Source organism: Esox lucius, chromosome 15 (genome assembly GCF_011004845.1).
Source record: "Esox lucius isolate fEsoLuc1 chromosome 15, fEsoLuc1.pri, whole genome shotgun sequence".
Classification (NCBI taxonomy): domain Eukaryota; kingdom Metazoa; phylum Chordata; class Actinopteri; order Esociformes; family Esocidae; genus Esox; species Esox lucius.
In genome coordinates, this window is record NC_047583.1 from 17,402,652 (window position 1) to 17,419,788 (window position 17,137).

The 17,137-nt window shown below is 42.2% G+C and overlaps 1 protein-coding gene and 12 non-coding genes across 23 annotated transcripts in view; all 13 read right to left on the minus strand.

Annotated features, from left to right (window-relative positions):
- Nucleotides 1-5,242: 5,242 nt before the first annotated feature.
- trnar-ucg lies at nt 5,243-5,315 on the minus strand. Its single transcript has one exon. It is a non-coding gene; the product is annotated as a tRNA-Arg (tRNA).
- A 139-nt stretch (nt 5,316-5,454) lies between these two features.
- On the minus strand, nt 5,455-5,527 carry trnar-ccg. Its single transcript has one exon. It is a non-coding gene; the product is annotated as a tRNA-Arg (tRNA).
- Nucleotides 5,528-6,361: 834 nt separating this feature from the next.
- Nucleotides 6,362-6,434, minus strand: trnar-ucg. The gene has a single exon. It is a non-coding gene; the product is annotated as a tRNA-Arg (tRNA).
- A 232-nt stretch (nt 6,435-6,666) lies between these two features.
- trnar-ucg lies at nt 6,667-6,739 on the minus strand. The gene has a single exon. It is a non-coding gene; the product is annotated as a tRNA-Arg (tRNA).
- Nucleotides 6,740-6,878: 139 nt separating this feature from the next.
- Nucleotides 6,879-6,951, minus strand: trnar-ccg. Its single transcript has one exon. It is a non-coding gene; the product is annotated as a tRNA-Arg (tRNA).
- Nucleotides 6,952-7,785: 834 nt separating this feature from the next.
- On the minus strand, nt 7,786-7,858 carry trnar-ucg. The gene has a single exon. It is a non-coding gene; the product is annotated as a tRNA-Arg (tRNA).
- A 232-nt stretch (nt 7,859-8,090) lies between these two features.
- trnar-ucg lies at nt 8,091-8,163 on the minus strand. The gene has a single exon. It is a non-coding gene; the product is annotated as a tRNA-Arg (tRNA).
- Nucleotides 8,164-8,302: 139 nt separating this feature from the next.
- On the minus strand, nt 8,303-8,375 carry trnar-ccg. The gene has a single exon. It is a non-coding gene; the product is annotated as a tRNA-Arg (tRNA).
- An 834-nt stretch (nt 8,376-9,209) lies between these two features.
- Nucleotides 9,210-9,282, minus strand: trnar-ucg. The gene has a single exon. It is a non-coding gene; the product is annotated as a tRNA-Arg (tRNA).
- A 231-nt stretch (nt 9,283-9,513) lies between these two features.
- On the minus strand, nt 9,514-9,586 carry trnar-ucg. The gene has a single exon. It is a non-coding gene; the product is annotated as a tRNA-Arg (tRNA).
- Nucleotides 9,587-9,725: 139 nt separating this feature from the next.
- On the minus strand, nt 9,726-9,798 carry trnar-ccg. The gene has a single exon. It is a non-coding gene; the product is annotated as a tRNA-Arg (tRNA).
- An 834-nt stretch (nt 9,799-10,632) lies between these two features.
- trnaq-uug lies at nt 10,633-10,705 on the minus strand. The gene has a single exon. It is a non-coding gene; the product is annotated as a tRNA-Arg (tRNA).
- Nucleotides 10,706-13,044: 2,339 nt separating this feature from the next.
- The window catches only part of kiaa1109 (KIAA1109 ortholog), a 78,526-nt gene continuing 74,433 nt past the window's right edge, over nt 13,045-17,137 (minus strand). For all 11 annotated transcript variants that reach the window (XM_034297553.1, XM_034297554.1, XM_029125648.2 and 8 more), the window contains 4 exons: nt 16,892-17,086; nt 16,416-16,550; nt 15,993-16,158; nt 13,045-14,353 (listed from right to left, as the gene is read on the minus strand). In XM_034297553.1, the coding sequence (XP_034153444.1) occupies nt 14,119-14,353; nt 15,993-16,158; nt 16,416-16,550; nt 16,892-17,086 (731 nt within the window). In that variant the 3' untranslated portion in view covers nt 13,045-14,118. The remainder of the gene's footprint in view (nt 14,354-15,992; nt 16,159-16,415; nt 16,551-16,891; nt 17,087-17,137) is intronic.

Sequence of the window (17,137 nt, forward strand, 5' to 3'; positions counted from 1 at the left end):
GTCTTTTCTCCTTTAAAAGGTTTCTGGCCAACAGCTCAGCTAGCCTAATCACCCAGAACATATGTGTGCATGTGTGCCAGAGGGAGGGATGAGGAGGAGATCTTAAGGAGTGGAAGAGGGGGTGGGAAAAGAGTGGGTAGAGGAGAATATAAACGTTCAAGTAGAGTGAGATGAGGGATAGATAAAGCACAGACCAGCCTCATCGCTTTCCTTTTTCTCTTTCCACTGGAGATTAGCTTCACAGTTGCCATGACTACCATGACAGTATGGTGGAAGGATTGTAGTAATTTGGTCTCTGTGGTACACAGAAAGGAAGAAAAAAAGACAGGGTAATCGGTTGTAATTTGTTCTATAAGACTTTTTCCTAATGTTTATCAGAAAATAACAACACTAGTCTATTGCCTACAGGGAATCTTATGCAATATGAATATTTGCATATTTCATAGAGCCAACATAAAAAACAACAACAACAAAGTAAAAGTTAAATCATGAGATTCAGAAAATAGTTTCATATAAACCTCCAAAACTCAATCTTGTCAACAGATGTTGAACTACCTATGAAACGTACCACGAAATGATTGGGACAAAACACACACCATCTTCTAATTCAAAGTAAGAAATTGTATCCAAATAATATATGGCAATTTATGCATGTAACTGAAGTCGCACAAATGTCGCACAAATGTACATACAGTGGGGAGAACAAGTTTTTGATACTGACGATTTTACAGGTTTTCCCACTTACAAAGCAAGTATGTAATTTTTATCATAGGTACTCTTCAACTGTGAGTGATGGAATCAAAAACAAAAATCCAGAAAATCACATTGCATGAATTTGCATTTTATTGCATGACATAAGTATTTGATAAATCAGAAAAGCAGAACTTAATATTTGGTACAGCAACCTTTGTTTGCAATTTCAGAGATCATACGTTTCCTGTAGTTCTTGACCAGGTTTGCACCACTGCAGCAGGGATTTTGGCCCACTCCTCCATACAGACCTTCTCCAGATCTTTCAGGTTTCGGGGCTGTCGCTGGGCAATACGGACTTTCAGCTCCCTCCAAAGCTTTTCTATTGGGTTCAGGTCTGGAGACTGGCTTTGGCCACTCCAGGACCTTGAGATGCTTCTAACAGAGCCACTCTTTAGTTGCCCTGGCTGTGTGTTTCGGGTAATAATAGTGCTGGAAGACCCAGCCACGACCCATCTTCAATGCTCTTACTGAGGGAAGGAGGTTGTTGGCCAAGATCTCGCAATACATGGCCCCATCCATCCTCTCCTCAATACGGTGCAGTCGTCCTGTCCCCTTTGCAGAAAAGCATCCCCAAAGAATGATGTTTCCACCTCCATGCTTCACGGTTGGGATGGTGTTCTTGGGGTTGTACTCACCCAAGTGGAGTTTAGACCAAAAAGCTCTATTTTTGTCTCATCAGACCACATGACCTTCTCCCATTCCTCCCCTGGATCATCCAAATGGTCATTGGCTAACTTCAGACGGGCCTGGACATGCGCTGGCTTGAGCAGGGGGACCTTTCATGTGCTGCAGGATTTTAATCCATGATGGCGTAGTGTGTTACTAATGGTTTTCTTTGAGACTGTGGTCCCAGCTCTCTTAAGGTCATTGACCAGGTCCTGCCGAGTAGTTCTGGGCTGATCCCTCACCTTCCTTGTGATCATTGATGCCCCATTAGGTGAGATCTTGCATGGAGCCCCAGACCGAGGGAGATTGACTGTCATCTTGAACTTCTTGAAGATCTCACCTTGTGGAGTTGCAATGATCCTGAGAATGTTGAGGAATCAGCCCAGGCCCGTCTGAAGTTTGCCAATTAACATCTGGATGATCCAGAGGTGTTCTGCCCCCACTCTGTGTTGAATTAAAAACATCTAGCGGTGTAAATTTGAATTGCATGGTGTAAAGTTGTATTGCATTTGAGTTCTCCGATTTTAGTCCCTCCTCTCTTGCCGTTGATTTCCTTTTTTGCTTCTGAATCTGGTCTACTGAGAGGACATGCTGTTACTTTTCTATCTTCATCTTTGGTAGTTTTTGAAGGACTAAGTCTGTAAGTATGTCTGTAAGAAGCATATCTACTTTGATATAATCTTTGTGTATTTTCCGTATTAGCATAACATGTATGTTGTGTTGATAGATGCTAATCGCGATGAGCATTTCTCCATAGAGATCCATGGTTTTGCTAATCGCGATTGGCATTGCTCCATAAAGATCCATGTTAAAGTTAGCTTAAAGTTAGCTAAAGTTAGCTGGGTACCATATGAACCAATCAAAAGAGGGATCTGTAGGAAAGAGTTTAGACAGGACTCAGATAGAGACAAGAAAATGGTCAGTATGATGTTATTCATACAATTAAATGTAAAACACACCGTGCTAAGAGAAAAGATCTCAGAGGCCATCAGGAAGAGTAATTAACCATCTCAACCAGATTTGAGTTACAGCACTTAGCTGTGGTATACTAGCAATATTCCAAAAATCACTGAGAGGCCTTTCTACTATTATGAACCAACACAACAGTCTCATATACCCCGGCTATCAGCCAAACAGCCTTCAGGATTCAAAGCAACTAGTTAGTCTTACATGAAGAAATATAAATGGAGAAATATTGACATATTTTGGCATTCATAAGTTATTTATAACTACTAATAGATCAATTAATACATTGTAGATAAATAGTATGAAATCCTAAGGTAGTATTGTTTTTGTCCAATCAGAAATGCCTGAAATCTCTATAACAATGAAGTATAAAATTATAATAACATAATATCCATTCTTCCCACTTTGCCCAGCCTCAGTTCGAAAGCGATTCAAAACGTTTTGTATTTTCGTGAGAGATGAGATTATCTTAACCGCTACAATTGGTTTGGGTTATAGAGTCAGATTAACTGTTATTAATCCAAATGACAGAAAACTGGATGAAACCGCAAGTTTTTCCTGGAGACATTGAGAAGCAAGTGCAGAAACGCAGGAGAACAAGCACAAATTGTCAGAGAACAGAACACACCAACCACGAAATCAGACGCCTTATCCATTAGGTCACGTCGTTCTCCACTTTGAACAGCTCCTGTCCGAAAAAGATTTATAACTTTTTGTATTGTCTTGAGATGTCAGATTGTCCAACCAACTAAAACATTTTTGGATTATAAAGACATAGAAATAGAAAAACAACAGAAATCTGGAATAATCAGCAAGGTTTTCACGGGAGACATTGAGAAATCCATTAGGCCACATGGTGAGCTATTTGTCCGAAAGCGATTCAAAACATTTTGAAATTTCTTGAGAGGTCAGATTATCTAGGGGTCTTGTTCATGAATGAGGGAAAGATGGAAGGGGAGATTGACAGACAGATTGGTGCAGCTTCTGCAGTAATGCGGTCGATGTATCGGTCTGTCGTGGTGAAGAAATTCCGGTCAATCTACGTTCCTACTCTCACCTATGGTCATGAGGTTTGGGTCATGACCGAAAGGAAAAGATCCCGGATACAGGCGGCCGAAATGAGCTATTTCCACAGGGTGGCCGGGCGATCCCTTAGAGATGGGATGAGAAGCTCGGTCACCCGGGAGGAGCTCAGAGTAGAACCACTGCTCCTACACATCGAGAGAGGTCAGCTGAGGTGGCTTGGGCATCTGTTTCGGATGCCTCCGGAACGCCTTCCTGGGAAGGTGTTCCGGTCCCGTCCCACCGGGAGGAGACCCCGGGGAAGATCTAGGACATGCTGAAGGGACTATGTCTCCCGGCTGGACTGGGAATGCCTCGGTGTCCCCCCGGAAAAGCTGGAGGAAGTGTCTGGGGAGAGGGAAGTCTGGGCATCCCTGCTTAGACTGCTGCCCCCGCGACCCGGCCCCGGATAAGCGGAAGATAATGGATGGATGGTCAGATTATTCTACCCGCAATGTTGGGTTATTAACCTTTTCACGCGTGAGTTTCAAATATTCCTTACCGACCCCCCAGCGTGAGTTTTTTTGCACGTGACTTCGGTACTCTGCAGCATTTGAACTCACGCCAGCCTTTGAACAGTCACCTTGCTAGGTAAGGAACACTACATGCATTGCATTGCAAGCTTCTCTCGTTGACTCGAATTCTAAGAGCTACAAAAGTTGGTTGATTTATTACTGTAGCTAGCTAGAAAACGTCAGCTAACCGCTAGCAAACGTCAGCTGCCTGCTAGCTAACAAATCGTGACCAGTTATTCAATGCAGTGAAAATTAATAAACTATATAAAATGCATACAACGGGGAACGTAACTTCTAGAAAGTTTTTGCAATGGTTTTGATCGGTAGTAGTCGCTAATATAATTCGTTTTTGTGCATTAGTGTTGGCTGTCTGTTGGTACGTAACTAACACTTCTTGTCCCGATTTGAATGCTTTCTACCTGGTTAATATCATAGTATGGTCTTGAAACAATTACAATCAGGAAATATAATTATAAACACTGTTTGAGCTAAATGTGAGTAAATAATAGCGCGGTTTTACCAGCCATTGTTACGTTACTTGTAGCTAGGTATGCTAATGGTGCGTTCTAAACATGACGTTCTAATCACACCAGTGTGATCGTACGCTCCAGGGACCACTCTAGATTGATCACACTGGTGTGATCGTACGCGCCAAAGGGTTAAGACATAGTTGACTCTAAACAACAGAAATCCGGATTAAAGAGCACAAAGAGTCTCTAAACCTGAACCTTTTGATTCGAAGTCAGATGCCTTATACATTAAGCCACGTGGTCCGCCCAAGTCCGAAAGCGATTCAAAACTTGTGGTATTTTCTTGAGAGGTCAGATTATCCCTCCACCAACAACGTCTTGTAATAAAGACATAGAAAACCCTAAACAACAGAAAGCAGGATTGACAAACAATGTTAACACAGAGGACATTGAGAAGCAAGCACAGAGAGGCAGAAGAATAAGCCCAAGAGAACCACCGCAAATTGTAAGGGAGAGACCAAGTAAACAAACAAACCCATGAAGACACTCAAATCCACAATCTCCTGATTCCGAGTCAGACGCCTTGTCCAAAAGGCCACATGGCCAGCTGCTTGGTCAAACCGATTCCAAATGCAATTCAAAAGACTATCATTTTTACGGGAGGTCACATCAAACTAACAGCTTATCCATTTGGGCAAGGTTAGAAAGACACAGCCCAGTCTATTTAAGAAACATGACAGAAACCTTGACGAACCAGCAATCAGATTATACTATCCTCACACACTGTGAGGGAGCAGCCGAGAACGCAACCAACCACGAAGGGACTCGAACCCTCAATCTTCTGATTCGAAGTCAGACGCCTTATCCATTAGGCCACGTGGTCTGCCCGTGTCGTCTGCCCAAGTCCGAAAGCGATTCAAAACTTTTTGTATTTCCTGAGAGGTCAGACTGTCCTGGCTACAACAATATTTTTGGGTTTGAGAAAAAAGACTGTCTGGAACAGCAGAAAGTAACAAGAAAAGAGACCACGAAGGGACTCGAACCCTCAATCTTCAGATCCGGAATCTGACGCCTTATCCATTAGGCCACGCAGTCAGCCTAGGGGTGCCAGCGATGCCCAACTCAATAGCTCACTCTTTTCAAGAAATGTGACAGAAACCTGGATATACCCACAATGATTTCAGGGCAGACATTGAAAAGTGAGCACAGTAATGCAAGAGAACCACCGCAAATTGTAAGGGAGAGACCAAGTGAACAAACAAACCCATGAAGACACTCAAATCCACAATCTCCTGATTCCGAGTCAGACGCCTTGTCCAAAAGGCCACATGGCCAGCTGCTTGGTCAAACCGATTCCAAATGCAATTCAAAAGACTATCATTTTTACGGGAGGTCACATCAAACTAACAGCTCATCCATTTGGGCAAGGTTAGAAAGACACAGCCCAGTCTATTTAAGAAACATGACAGAAACCGTGACAAACCAGCAATGTTTTCGGGGAAGACATTGAGAAATGAGCTATCAAAAATGGTTAGGGTGAGACGCAGTGAAAACACAAGCACGGAGGTACTCAAAATCTCAAAAATGTGGATTCAAAGTCAGACACCTTATCTATTGGGCCATGTGGTGAGCCACTGGGTCCTGCCCCAGTCCAAAAGCGAGTCAAAACATTTAGTATTTTCTTCAGAGGTGAGATTATCCTACTCGCTACAAACATTTTGGGTTATAAAGAGATAGATAACTCTAAACAACAGAAATCACCATTAACCAGCAAGGTTTTCACAGGAGACATTGAGAAATCCATTAGGCCACGTGGTGAGCCATTTCTCCCCGCCCAAGTCCGAAAGCGATTCAAAACTTTCCGTATGTTTCTGAGATGTCAGATTACACAATCCGCACACACTGTGAGGGAGCAGCCGAGAAGACATCCAACCACGAAGGGACTCGAACCCTCAATCTTCTGATTCGAAGTCAGACGCCTTATCCATTAGGCCACGCGGTCCTCCCATGTATTCTGCCCAAGTCCGAAAGCGATTCAAAACTTGTGCTATTTCCTTGAGAGGTCACATTATCCCTCCTCCAATGGCTACAATGTCTGGTAATTAAGACATAGAAAACCCTAAACAACAGAAAGCAGGATTGACAAACAATGTTTACACAGAGGACATTGAGAAACAAGCACAGAAAGGCAGGAGAATAAACCCAAACTGTCAGGGAGCAGCAGAGAACGCAACCAACCACGAAGGGACTCGAACCCTCAATCTTCTGATTCGAAGTCAGACGCCTTATCCATTAGGCCACGTGGTCTGCCCGTGTCGTCTGCCCAAGTCCGAAAGCGATTCAAAACTTTTTGTATTTCCTGAGAGGTCAGACTGTCCTGGCTGCAACAATATTTTTGGGTTTGAGAAAAAAGACTGTCTGGAACAGCAGAAAGTAACAAGAAAAGAGACCACGAAGGGACTCGAACCCTCAATCTTCAGATCCGGAATCTGACGCCTTATCCATTAGGCCACGCAGTCAGCCTAGGGGTGCCAGCGATGCCCAACTCAATAGCTCACTCTTTTCAAGAAATGTGACAGAAACCTGGATATACCCACAATGATTTCAGGGCAGACATTGAAAAGTGAGCACAGTAATGCAAGAGAACCACCGCAAATTGTAAGGGAGAGACCAAGTGAACAAACAAACCCATGAAGACACTCAAATCCACAATCTCCTGATTCCGAGTCAGACGCCTTGTCCAAAAGGCCACATGGCCAGCTGCTTGGTCAAACCGATTCCAAATGCAATTCAAAAGACTATCATTTTTACGGGAGGTCACATCAAACTAACAGCTCATCCATTTGGGCAAGGTTAGAAAGACACAGCCCAGTCTATTTAAGAAACATGACAGAAACCGTGACAAACCAGCAATGTTTTCGGGGAAGACATTGAGAAATGAGCTATCAAAAATGGTTAGGGTGAGACGCAGTGAAAACACAAGCACGGAGGTACTCAAAATCTCAAAAATGTGGATTCAAAGTCAGACACCTTATCTATTGGGCCATGTGGTGAGCCACTGGGTCCTGCCCCAGTCCAAAAGCGAGTCAAAACATTTAGTATTTTCTTCAGAGGTGAGATTATCCTACTCGCTACAAACATTTTGGGTTATAAAGAGATAGATAACTCTAAACAACAGAAATCACCATTAACCAGCAAGGTTTTCACAGGAGACATTGAGAAATCCATTAGGCCACGTGGTGAGCCATTTCTCCCCGCCCAAGTCCGAAAGCGATTCAAAACTTTCCGTATGTTTCTGAGATGTCAGATTACACAATCCGCACACACTGTGAGGGAGCAGCCGAGAAGACATCCAACCACGAAGGGACTCGAACCCTCAATCTTCTGATTCGAAGTCAGACGCCTTATCCATTAGGCCACGCGGTCCTCCCATGTATTCTGCCCAAGTCCGAAAGCGATTCAAAACTTGTGCTATTTTCTTGAGAGGTCACATTATCCCTCCTCCAATGGCTACAATGTCTGGTAATTAAGACATAGAAAACCCTAAACAACAGAAAGCAGGATTGACAAACAATGTTTACACAGAGGACATTGAGAAACAAGCACAGAAAGGCAGGAGAATAAACCCAAACTGTCAGGGAGCAGCAGAGAACGCAACCAACCACGAAGGGACTCGAACCCTCAATCTTCTGATTCGAAGTCAGACGCCTTATCCATTAGGCCACGTGGTCTGCCCGTGTCGTCTGCCCAAGTCCGAAAGCGATTCAAAACTTTTTGTATTTCCTGAGAGGTCAGATTGTCCTGGCTGCAACAATATTTTTGGGTTTGAGAAAAAAGACTGTCTGGAACAGCAGAAAGTAACAAGAAAAGAGACCACGAAGGGACTCGAACCCTCAATCTTCAGATCCGGAATCTGACGCCTTATCCATTAGGCCACGCAGTCAGCCTAGGGGTGCCAGCGATGCCCAACTCAATAGCTCACTCTTTTCAAGAAATGTGACAGAAACCTGGATATACCCACAATGATTTCAGGGCAGACATTGAAAAGTGAGCACAGTAATGCAAGAGAACCACCGCAAATTGTAAGGGAGAGACCAAGTGAACAAACAAACCCATGAAGACACTCAAATCCACAATCTCCTGATTCCGAGTCAGACGCCTTGTCCAAAAGGCCACATGGCCAGCTGCTTGGTCAAACCGATTCCAAATGCAATTCAAAAGACTATCATTTTTACGGGAGGTCACATCAAACTAACAGCTCATCCATTTGGGCAAGGTTAGAAAGACACAGCCCAGTCTATTTAAGAAACATGACAGAAACCGTGACAAACCAGCAATGTTTTCGGGGAAGACATTGAGAAATGAGCTATCAAAAATGGTTAGGGTGAGACGCAGTGAAAACACAAGCACGGAGGTACTCAAAATCTCAAAAATGTGGATTCAAAGTCAGACACCTTATCTATTGGGCCATGTGGTGAGCCACTGGGTCCTGCCCCAGTCCAAAAGCGAGTCAAAACATTTAGTATTTTCTTCAGAGGTGAGATTATCCTACTCGCTACAAACATTTTGGGTTATAAAGAGATAGATAACTCTAAACAACAGAAATCACCATTAACCAGCAAGGTTTTCACAGGAGACATTGAGAAATCCATTAGGCCACGTGGTGAGCCATTTCTCCCCGCCCAAGTCCGAAAGCGATTCAAAACTTTCCGTATGTTTCTGAGATGTCAGATTACACAATCCGCACACACTGTGAGGGAGCAGCCGAGAAGACATCCAACCACGAAGGGACTCGAACCCTCAATCTTCTGATTCGAAGTCAGACGCCTTATCCATTAGGCCACGCGGTCCTCCCATGTATTCTGCCCAAGTCCGAAAGCGATTCAAAACTTGTGCTATTTCTTGAGAGGTCACATTATCCCTCCTCCAATGGCTACAATGTCTGGTAATTAAGACATAGAAAACCCTAAACAACAGAAAGCAGGATTGACAAACAATGTTTACACAGAGGACATTGAGAAACAAGCACAGAAAGGCAGGAGAATAAACCCAAACTGTCAGGGAGCAGCAGAGAACGCAACCAACCACGAAGGGACTCGAACCCTCAATCTTCTGATTCGAAGTCAGACGCCTTATCCATTAGGCCACGTGGTCTGCCCGTGTCGTCTGCCCAAGTCCGAAAGCGATTCAAAACTTTTTGTATTTCCTGAGAGGTCAGACTGTCCTGGCTGCAACAATATTTTTGGGTTTGAGAAAAAAGACTGTCTGGAACAGCAGAAAGTAACAAGAAAAGAGACCACGAAGGGACTCGAACCCTCAATCTTCAGATCCGGAATCTGACGCCTTATCCATTAGGCCACGCAGTCAGCCTAGGGGTGCCAGCGATGCCCAACTCAATAGCTCACTCTTTTCAAGAAATGTGACAGAAACCTGGATATACCCACAATGATTTCAGGGCAGACATTGAAAAGTGAGCACAGTAATGCAAGAGAACCACCGCAAATTGTAAGGGAGAGACCAAGTGAACAAACAAACCCATGAAGACACTCAAATCCACAATCTCCTGATTCCGAGTCAGACGCCTTGTCCAAAAGGCCACATGGCCAGCTGCTTGGTCAAACCGATTCCAAATGCAATTCAAAAGACTATCATTTTTACGGGAGGTCACATCAAACTAACAGCTCATCCATTTGGGCAAGGTTAGAAAGACACAGCCCAGTCTATTTAAGAAACATGACAGAAACCGTGACAAACCAGCAATGTTTTCGGGGAAGACATTGAGAAATGAGCTATCAAAAATGGTTAGGGTGAGACGCAGTGAAAACACAAGCACGGAGGTACTCAAAATCTCAAAAATGTGGATTCAAAGTCAGACACCTTATCTATTGGGCCATGTGGTGAGCCACTGGGTCCTGCCCCAGTCCAAAAGCGAGTCAAAACATTTAGTATTTTCTTCAGAGGTGAGATTATCCTACTCGCTACAAACATTTTGGGTTATAAAGAGATAGATAACTCTAAACAACAGAAATCACCATTAACCAGCAAGGTTTTCACAGGAGACATTGAGAAATCCATTAGGCCACGTGGTGAGCCATTTCTCCCCGCCCAAGTCCGAAAGCGATTCAAAACTTTCCGTATGTTTCTGAGATGTCAGATTACACAATCCGCACACACTGTGAGGGAGCAGCCGAGAAGACATCCAACCACGAAGGGACTCGAACCCTCAATCTTCTGATTCGAAGTCAGACGCCTTATCCATTAGGCCACGCGGTCCTCCCATGTATTCTGCCCAAGTCCGAAAGCGATTCAAAACTTGTGGTATTTTCTGAGATGTCAGATTATAACACCTGCAACAGAAATCAGGATTAACCAGCAACATTTTGTTCATAATGTAACATTATATACAAAGTCATAAACAGACCCTAACAAAAATGATTTCACTTAAACAGTCCACTCACATCCCACATATATTTCAGCATGGCTAAATTCTACCTCTGAGGTGTTTTTGTACATTTACCCACCTGATCGAAGGAGAGAGATGGATCAGCTTTTGGAGGAGATGTTGAGAGCCGCCACCCAGGCTACATCTTTCTGTTTGCTACTTTACTTCCATCCCATACCGCACAAACCACGTCTTCAGCACACTCTTTGGTACAGGACTCCGCAAAAGCCTCAATGTCCAAAGCGAGACGCGACAACGTGTCAGCGTCTATGTAAGACTTTCCTGGTCTGTATTTTATGTTGAATCTGAAGTCGGAGAGTTCCCCAACCCACCGATGTCCTACAGCATTTAACTTTGCTGTGGTCATAACGTAGGTGAGTGGATTGTTGTCTGTGTATATTGTGAAGTGAGGTGCATAAAATAAGTAATCTCTAAACCTTTCACACACAGCCCACTTCTGGGCAAGGAACTCTAGTTTCCAGCTATGCAGATGGTAGTCTCACTCAGCTGCAGTTAAAGTCCTAGACCCATACCCAATAACTCTCCAACTTGCCATCCTGGTGTTGATAAAGAATCGCGCCCAGCCCCTGGTCTGAAGCATCTGTGTGTAATACGAAAGGTAAGTTGAAGTTAGGATATGCTAACACAGGGGGGTTAACAAGGAGAGACACAAGTCGGTCAAGGGCTTTCTGATGTTCGGTGGCTCACTCTACAGGTGTTCTGGATGGTAGTTGTGGACCTTTGCTTTTACCACGCCCCACAGCTGCTTGTCCTAGCTTGACTTGTAGTGGCTCATAAATGGGCTTTGCAATCCTTGAAAAGTCCTGAATGTAGGAACGGTAATAGCCCAGGAACCCGATAAGCTTTCTCACATCTCCAACTGTCTGTGGTGTCCTACTGGCTAATGACTGCACTGCATCCAGGTCTTTGGGGTCTATCCTCACTCCCTGAGCTGACACAAGACGACCCACGTATCTTACTTCCTGTCGAAATAGCTCACATTTTTCAGGTCTCAGTTTCACCGCATGTCTCTGAAGAGTTTGGAGTACTTTGCGGACACCTTCCACGTGCTCGTCAAAGGTTTTTGCATAGCAAAGTACGTCATCAAGAAACGGGAGACAGCAATCATCTCTCAAGGAACCTAACATCTCCTCCATACTTCGCTGGAAGGCCGCGGGGGCTTTAGAGAGGCCAAATGGGATACGAATCCATTCATACAGCCCACAGGGGGTAATGAAAGCAGTGAGGTGCTGGGAGTCTTTGGCGATAAAACCCTGGTGATAGGCCTTTCCTTGGTCAAGGATACTGAACCAGGTATAGCTATCGAGAGTATCAGTCAGATCTTGTATCGTAGGTAAGGGATGTCGATCAGGGATGGTCCTCTGATTCAAGAGACGATAATCAGTACAGAGGTGGAGTGTACTGTCTTTTTTCCGGACGCAGACCACAGGTGCAGCATAAGAGGACTCAGATATCACAATCCAGCCTTTCATGAGCAGATCTTGTATATTCTCTTTCACCTCTTTGAACAATGGTTTGGGGACCGAGGAGTAGGCTCTCTGCACTGAAATCTCGTCTATGAGGATGATTGACATCTGTAAACTAGGAATACATCCAATATCATGACTGTCTCGTGCAAAAACAGCTGATTCTTCCCACAGCATTTTCTTGACTTTCTCTTGTTCCTCATCACTAAGGTGGCTGAGGTCCACAGGAGGCAATGGGCATGCATCAGCAAGATCTCAACAATGAGATCTCTCTGATGCTTTGGATGCTCTCTGCGGACCATGACTTTTTCTCTGAGATGCAACAAAGAAAATATCAGGAAAACAGCTGAACTTCATTTGTGATTAATCAGAGACTATAAATGATGGCAGGTGTGTAATTCTGAACACAGCCAGATCCCCAGTTATAAGAGGGTGTGCACACTTATGCAACCAGGTTATTGTAAGGTTTTTATTTTTCATTTTTCCCCCTTGAAGATTTTTGTTTGTTTTTCAATTGAATTGTTCACATTATAGGTCACATTAAGTGGAAAATGTTCTGACATGATTAATCTTTGTCTCATTCTTTTAAATCACAAAAACCTGGCATTTTCACAGGTGTTTGTAGACTTTTTATATCCACTGTAGGTCAGGAATAACAGTAGGTATACAAGACAGAAGTCTGATTTAAAATTGGATGGCAATGATTTTATTAAGTTAAGAAATCAAAACATTTAAGAATTTCACAGTTATTTTATATACACTGGTCTATTGCACATATTAAAGCAGAATAACAATGAATATCAACAATTTGCCTAAGTTCATGAATCACGTGAAATAATTGTCGGACTATCTTCCCTACGCAAGAAACTCAGGCTTGTGCCACAATAAATGTTATGTTTCTGTTGTGAAAAGAAAATCTTTTTTTAACATAGAGAATTGTTAATTTACAAAGTGCTATCAATTTGCATTAGTCAAGGGACATTAATTTAACCCTCTTATGTTGCACTTTAGCTAGCATGACCCTGCTCTCCCTGAGAGGGTTGCATTCTTAGAGAGAGTCCAACAATTATCTCAAACTATTTAACTTAAAAAAAATTTGGATATTCGTTGTTATTCCCCCTTAAAAAGTCTTGACACACCCAGCTTATCTGGGATATGGCCCAGCCTACACATTTTACACACATTCAATTAAATAAAAACAACCAAAGTTTATGATTAGAATAATTTTATAATGTTTAAGATGGACCTAAACCATCCAATGCTTTTTTGTTAAAAGGAAGTCTTCTACACAAAATGTAGTCATTGGAATTCATTTAGAAAAAAAAATTACAATGAGATTCCTCATTATATCTTTACCATGTGGTCCCACAACAAAATCTTTAAAAAGATAATAAATTATGTCTTCAATGTGTTTGTTCTAATAACACCATACAAAGTATGTATAGCATATAATCCATTTCGGGGATTTTCAGAATCTAAATTTCAGGCAGTCAAATAAGACATTACTTACTACTTTGTTCAATATATACATATAAACAAAAAAGCTGCACAAATTGTCATTGAAAACCCAAATTGGCATGCACTATAGTAAACATCAAAGCACAAATTCACACAGCTTAGCAGTAAATGTGCAAATGATGAATGCTGTGTACAGTAGTCAAGAAAATACCCAGTGTTTTCCAGTTATTTTTTGTTTGTAATATACAACTTGACCTCTAGCTTTTTAAATATCATATTACAAAGAATTGGTGTCGTAGTTAGTGCTCTTCCTTGTCTCTCCCTATCTTCTCCTTCTTTTCTTTCTTCTCTTTCTCATCCTGCAGTGCTGTGCCTAGTTTCTTTATAAGGACAGACAGGACTTTGTCCAGGGGGTCCATCACTCCCCTCTGTAGCCATTTGGGAATCGTAGTCCTTGCATGGTGGAAGCCAAGCTTCTGGAGGATATAGTCCACACCAACAGGGTCAATCTTTCGTCCCGTCCAGGAGATGAGCCTGTGGAAATTAACAATTAACTAAGATGACTTCAAGAAACCTCACAGAGATATATACCTAAATGTATAGGGTTTTGACCCAATCCTGGGCTAATGCATTAGTTGAAAATTACTTTCACAAAACACAGCAAAAATGGATCCACAACAGTCTGATGGAGAGACACAATAATAATTAAAAAAAGTTATATCTCAAACACACAAGGAACTATGGAAAGCAGAATGTGATGACATGATGTCTTGCCTGTGTCACAGTAATGTAACTGGTCCACTGTCTTGAGCCAAAGAGATTTTAATTATTAGCGATAGCAGTGTTTTGGTCAAGACTGCAAAACAATTTGCATTCCCCTGTAGTGGCAATCTGTTGTGAATGTTCCAACCTGCATGTGCAGAAAATTTAGTTTTACCATCAGCTGTCTTTCAATGAGCACCAAACCGAACCAGAGTTTGTTTTGCATACGACTGTGCCAACAATATAATTTGTGTTTGCTTACAGCTGTGGTTTATTTTGGATAAGACGCAGAAATTGTCTATAGTGTTGCTATTAATTAGGGGTGCTTATTAACGTTATTAATTAAGGTTAACGTTAAGTAGCCTGTCAACCAGATCAGAGCTGTGATTGTAGAAACTGCAAAAAGGGGCCCTCTATGTAATAGGACAAAATGCTTATTTGCGGCTATTAGGCATGCATAATTTATTGAATTATAATCGAAATTGCGATATTGACATTTGCAATATCCAAATTGCCAACTTACGCGATTTTCAGCTAAAAAATGGGGGGATGAGATGCGCTTCACGCGAGGCAATGGGCATGCATCGTACATCTATAATAGATTTTCTTGCAGCTGCTTTAAGTATTCTTAATATTACTTAAATACATGGACTAATCTTGTTTAAATACTTGGTTTTTCAATGTTAGTTTGAGTTAACACTGCAACTGCTAGTGAAGATGTCTACTTAAAGTTAGCGAGCGGCACCAAGATATTGACCCACATAGCATACACAACAGCATGGTTATTAAAAGTTTTGGCTTAAATTTCGGTGCCTACAAACATACTTAATATGGGAGAAAATATACCTCAAGGATTGAGAAGTGTTTCCTAACTATGACAACTGCACCAACATAGCAAACACTGCAAACGCCATTGCTTTAAATGAGCAGTTAAAGTTTGACACAGGCAGCACCTTCAAATTGGTGTAAGTGTACAATAGAAAAACACTGAACTAGATTTTTTGTCAGTTTAATAGCACATTATGTAGGATATGATCTCTATTTTTAAGTGAAGATTATCTATGCTGTTTACATGTTTGAAATTCGCAAATCATAACCATAACTGCAATATTTGTCTAGAAATCGCACTTCAATATTTTATCGAATACATGCAGCCCTAGCCGCTATGTATGGTAATCTGTATATAGCTCAAATATAGATCTTTCTATGCTAACATGTTACCAACCTAAAAAATTATCTAACACCAGCACTTTGCCAGAAGTTTTACAGTGTTGTACCATCGGTTTTCAAAAGCGATTTCTACTATTTCAAAATAATCATTCACTTGATAACTTTGTGACATGAATATTTAATTTAGTCCAATAATGTAGTAAATTTTTGATATATATAAAATGTTTAGTAAATGGTTTACCTGAGCGTGGGCTCCAGGTGCCAGGTGTTGCACATGAATTCTCTCCAATCCACAGTGGTGTAGTTAACGCCATCCTCCTTGTCCTTGTCTGTGGAGTTCTCATCATGTAGAGCTGTTGGGCTCTTCTGTCCAGGTCGAGTGGCAAATATCCGGGGGTTGAAAAGGGCTGCAGACCAGAGGGGGGGGGGGGGGGTGAAACTGTAGAGTTCTTTGGTGCTCCCTTTTCTTTCTTTACTATTACTGTAGTTGCTTAATCAAATTGTACCTTCAATTCAGCTTCAATTATATTTCAGCTGTACCTACATTGCATTATTTTTTCCATACAAAGTTTTTAATTTTAATTTGGGTTATTCATCTAATATAATGTACAGCTATTTGTGACTTATAGTGTGCTGCTGTTGTTGACATTTTAGTTGCTCTTACCCTTCTCTTTTTCCTTTAGGTAGGCAGAGACAAGGTCATGCAGAAACATGATGAGCTCAGCATCCATGGTGACACATATGTGGTCGGTGAACTCAGTCACCACACTGCACTCCACCTTAGGTTTACTGTTGGAGTCTGAAACAGTAGGGGAAAACTCAGGTGTTGTTAACATGCTTTTCCACAAACATTTGCATTATTCTTCAAGAACATAGCCTCCAGTTCTTTGAGAGACGGAGGTGGAAATCTACTAACTCCAACCCTCCCATAAAGGTACAATGATGTTCAGATCAGTTGATTGGGGGAGTTACAGTACAGCAAATCCCTCAGATAGTTTAAATACATGTATTAGGCTTTCAAGTGTTAATACTAACTAATACTCCATAAGAATGGACTTCAACAACAACTTGTACCCAAATAATATAACACTTCCTACAGTAGTCTGTTAATACTACTTTCAAAATAACAACTGAGCCTACCAGTCAAGGAGGGTTCATCAGGATCCTGGACATGGATAGACTTAAAATCCAGCTGCATCCTGGGTAGGGCAAAGATGGTCTCTGTCTCATGGTTGTAGCTGGACGAGCCACGGAAGCTGCTAAGTAGGCTGGAACTCTTGGCAGCGGCCCCACTCTCTGGGTTGTTGGCATCCACGTTCCGCAAGAGGTTCAGCTCTGGGAAACAGGTAAACTCAAATGAGGCAAGCAAAAGAAATACATTGGGTC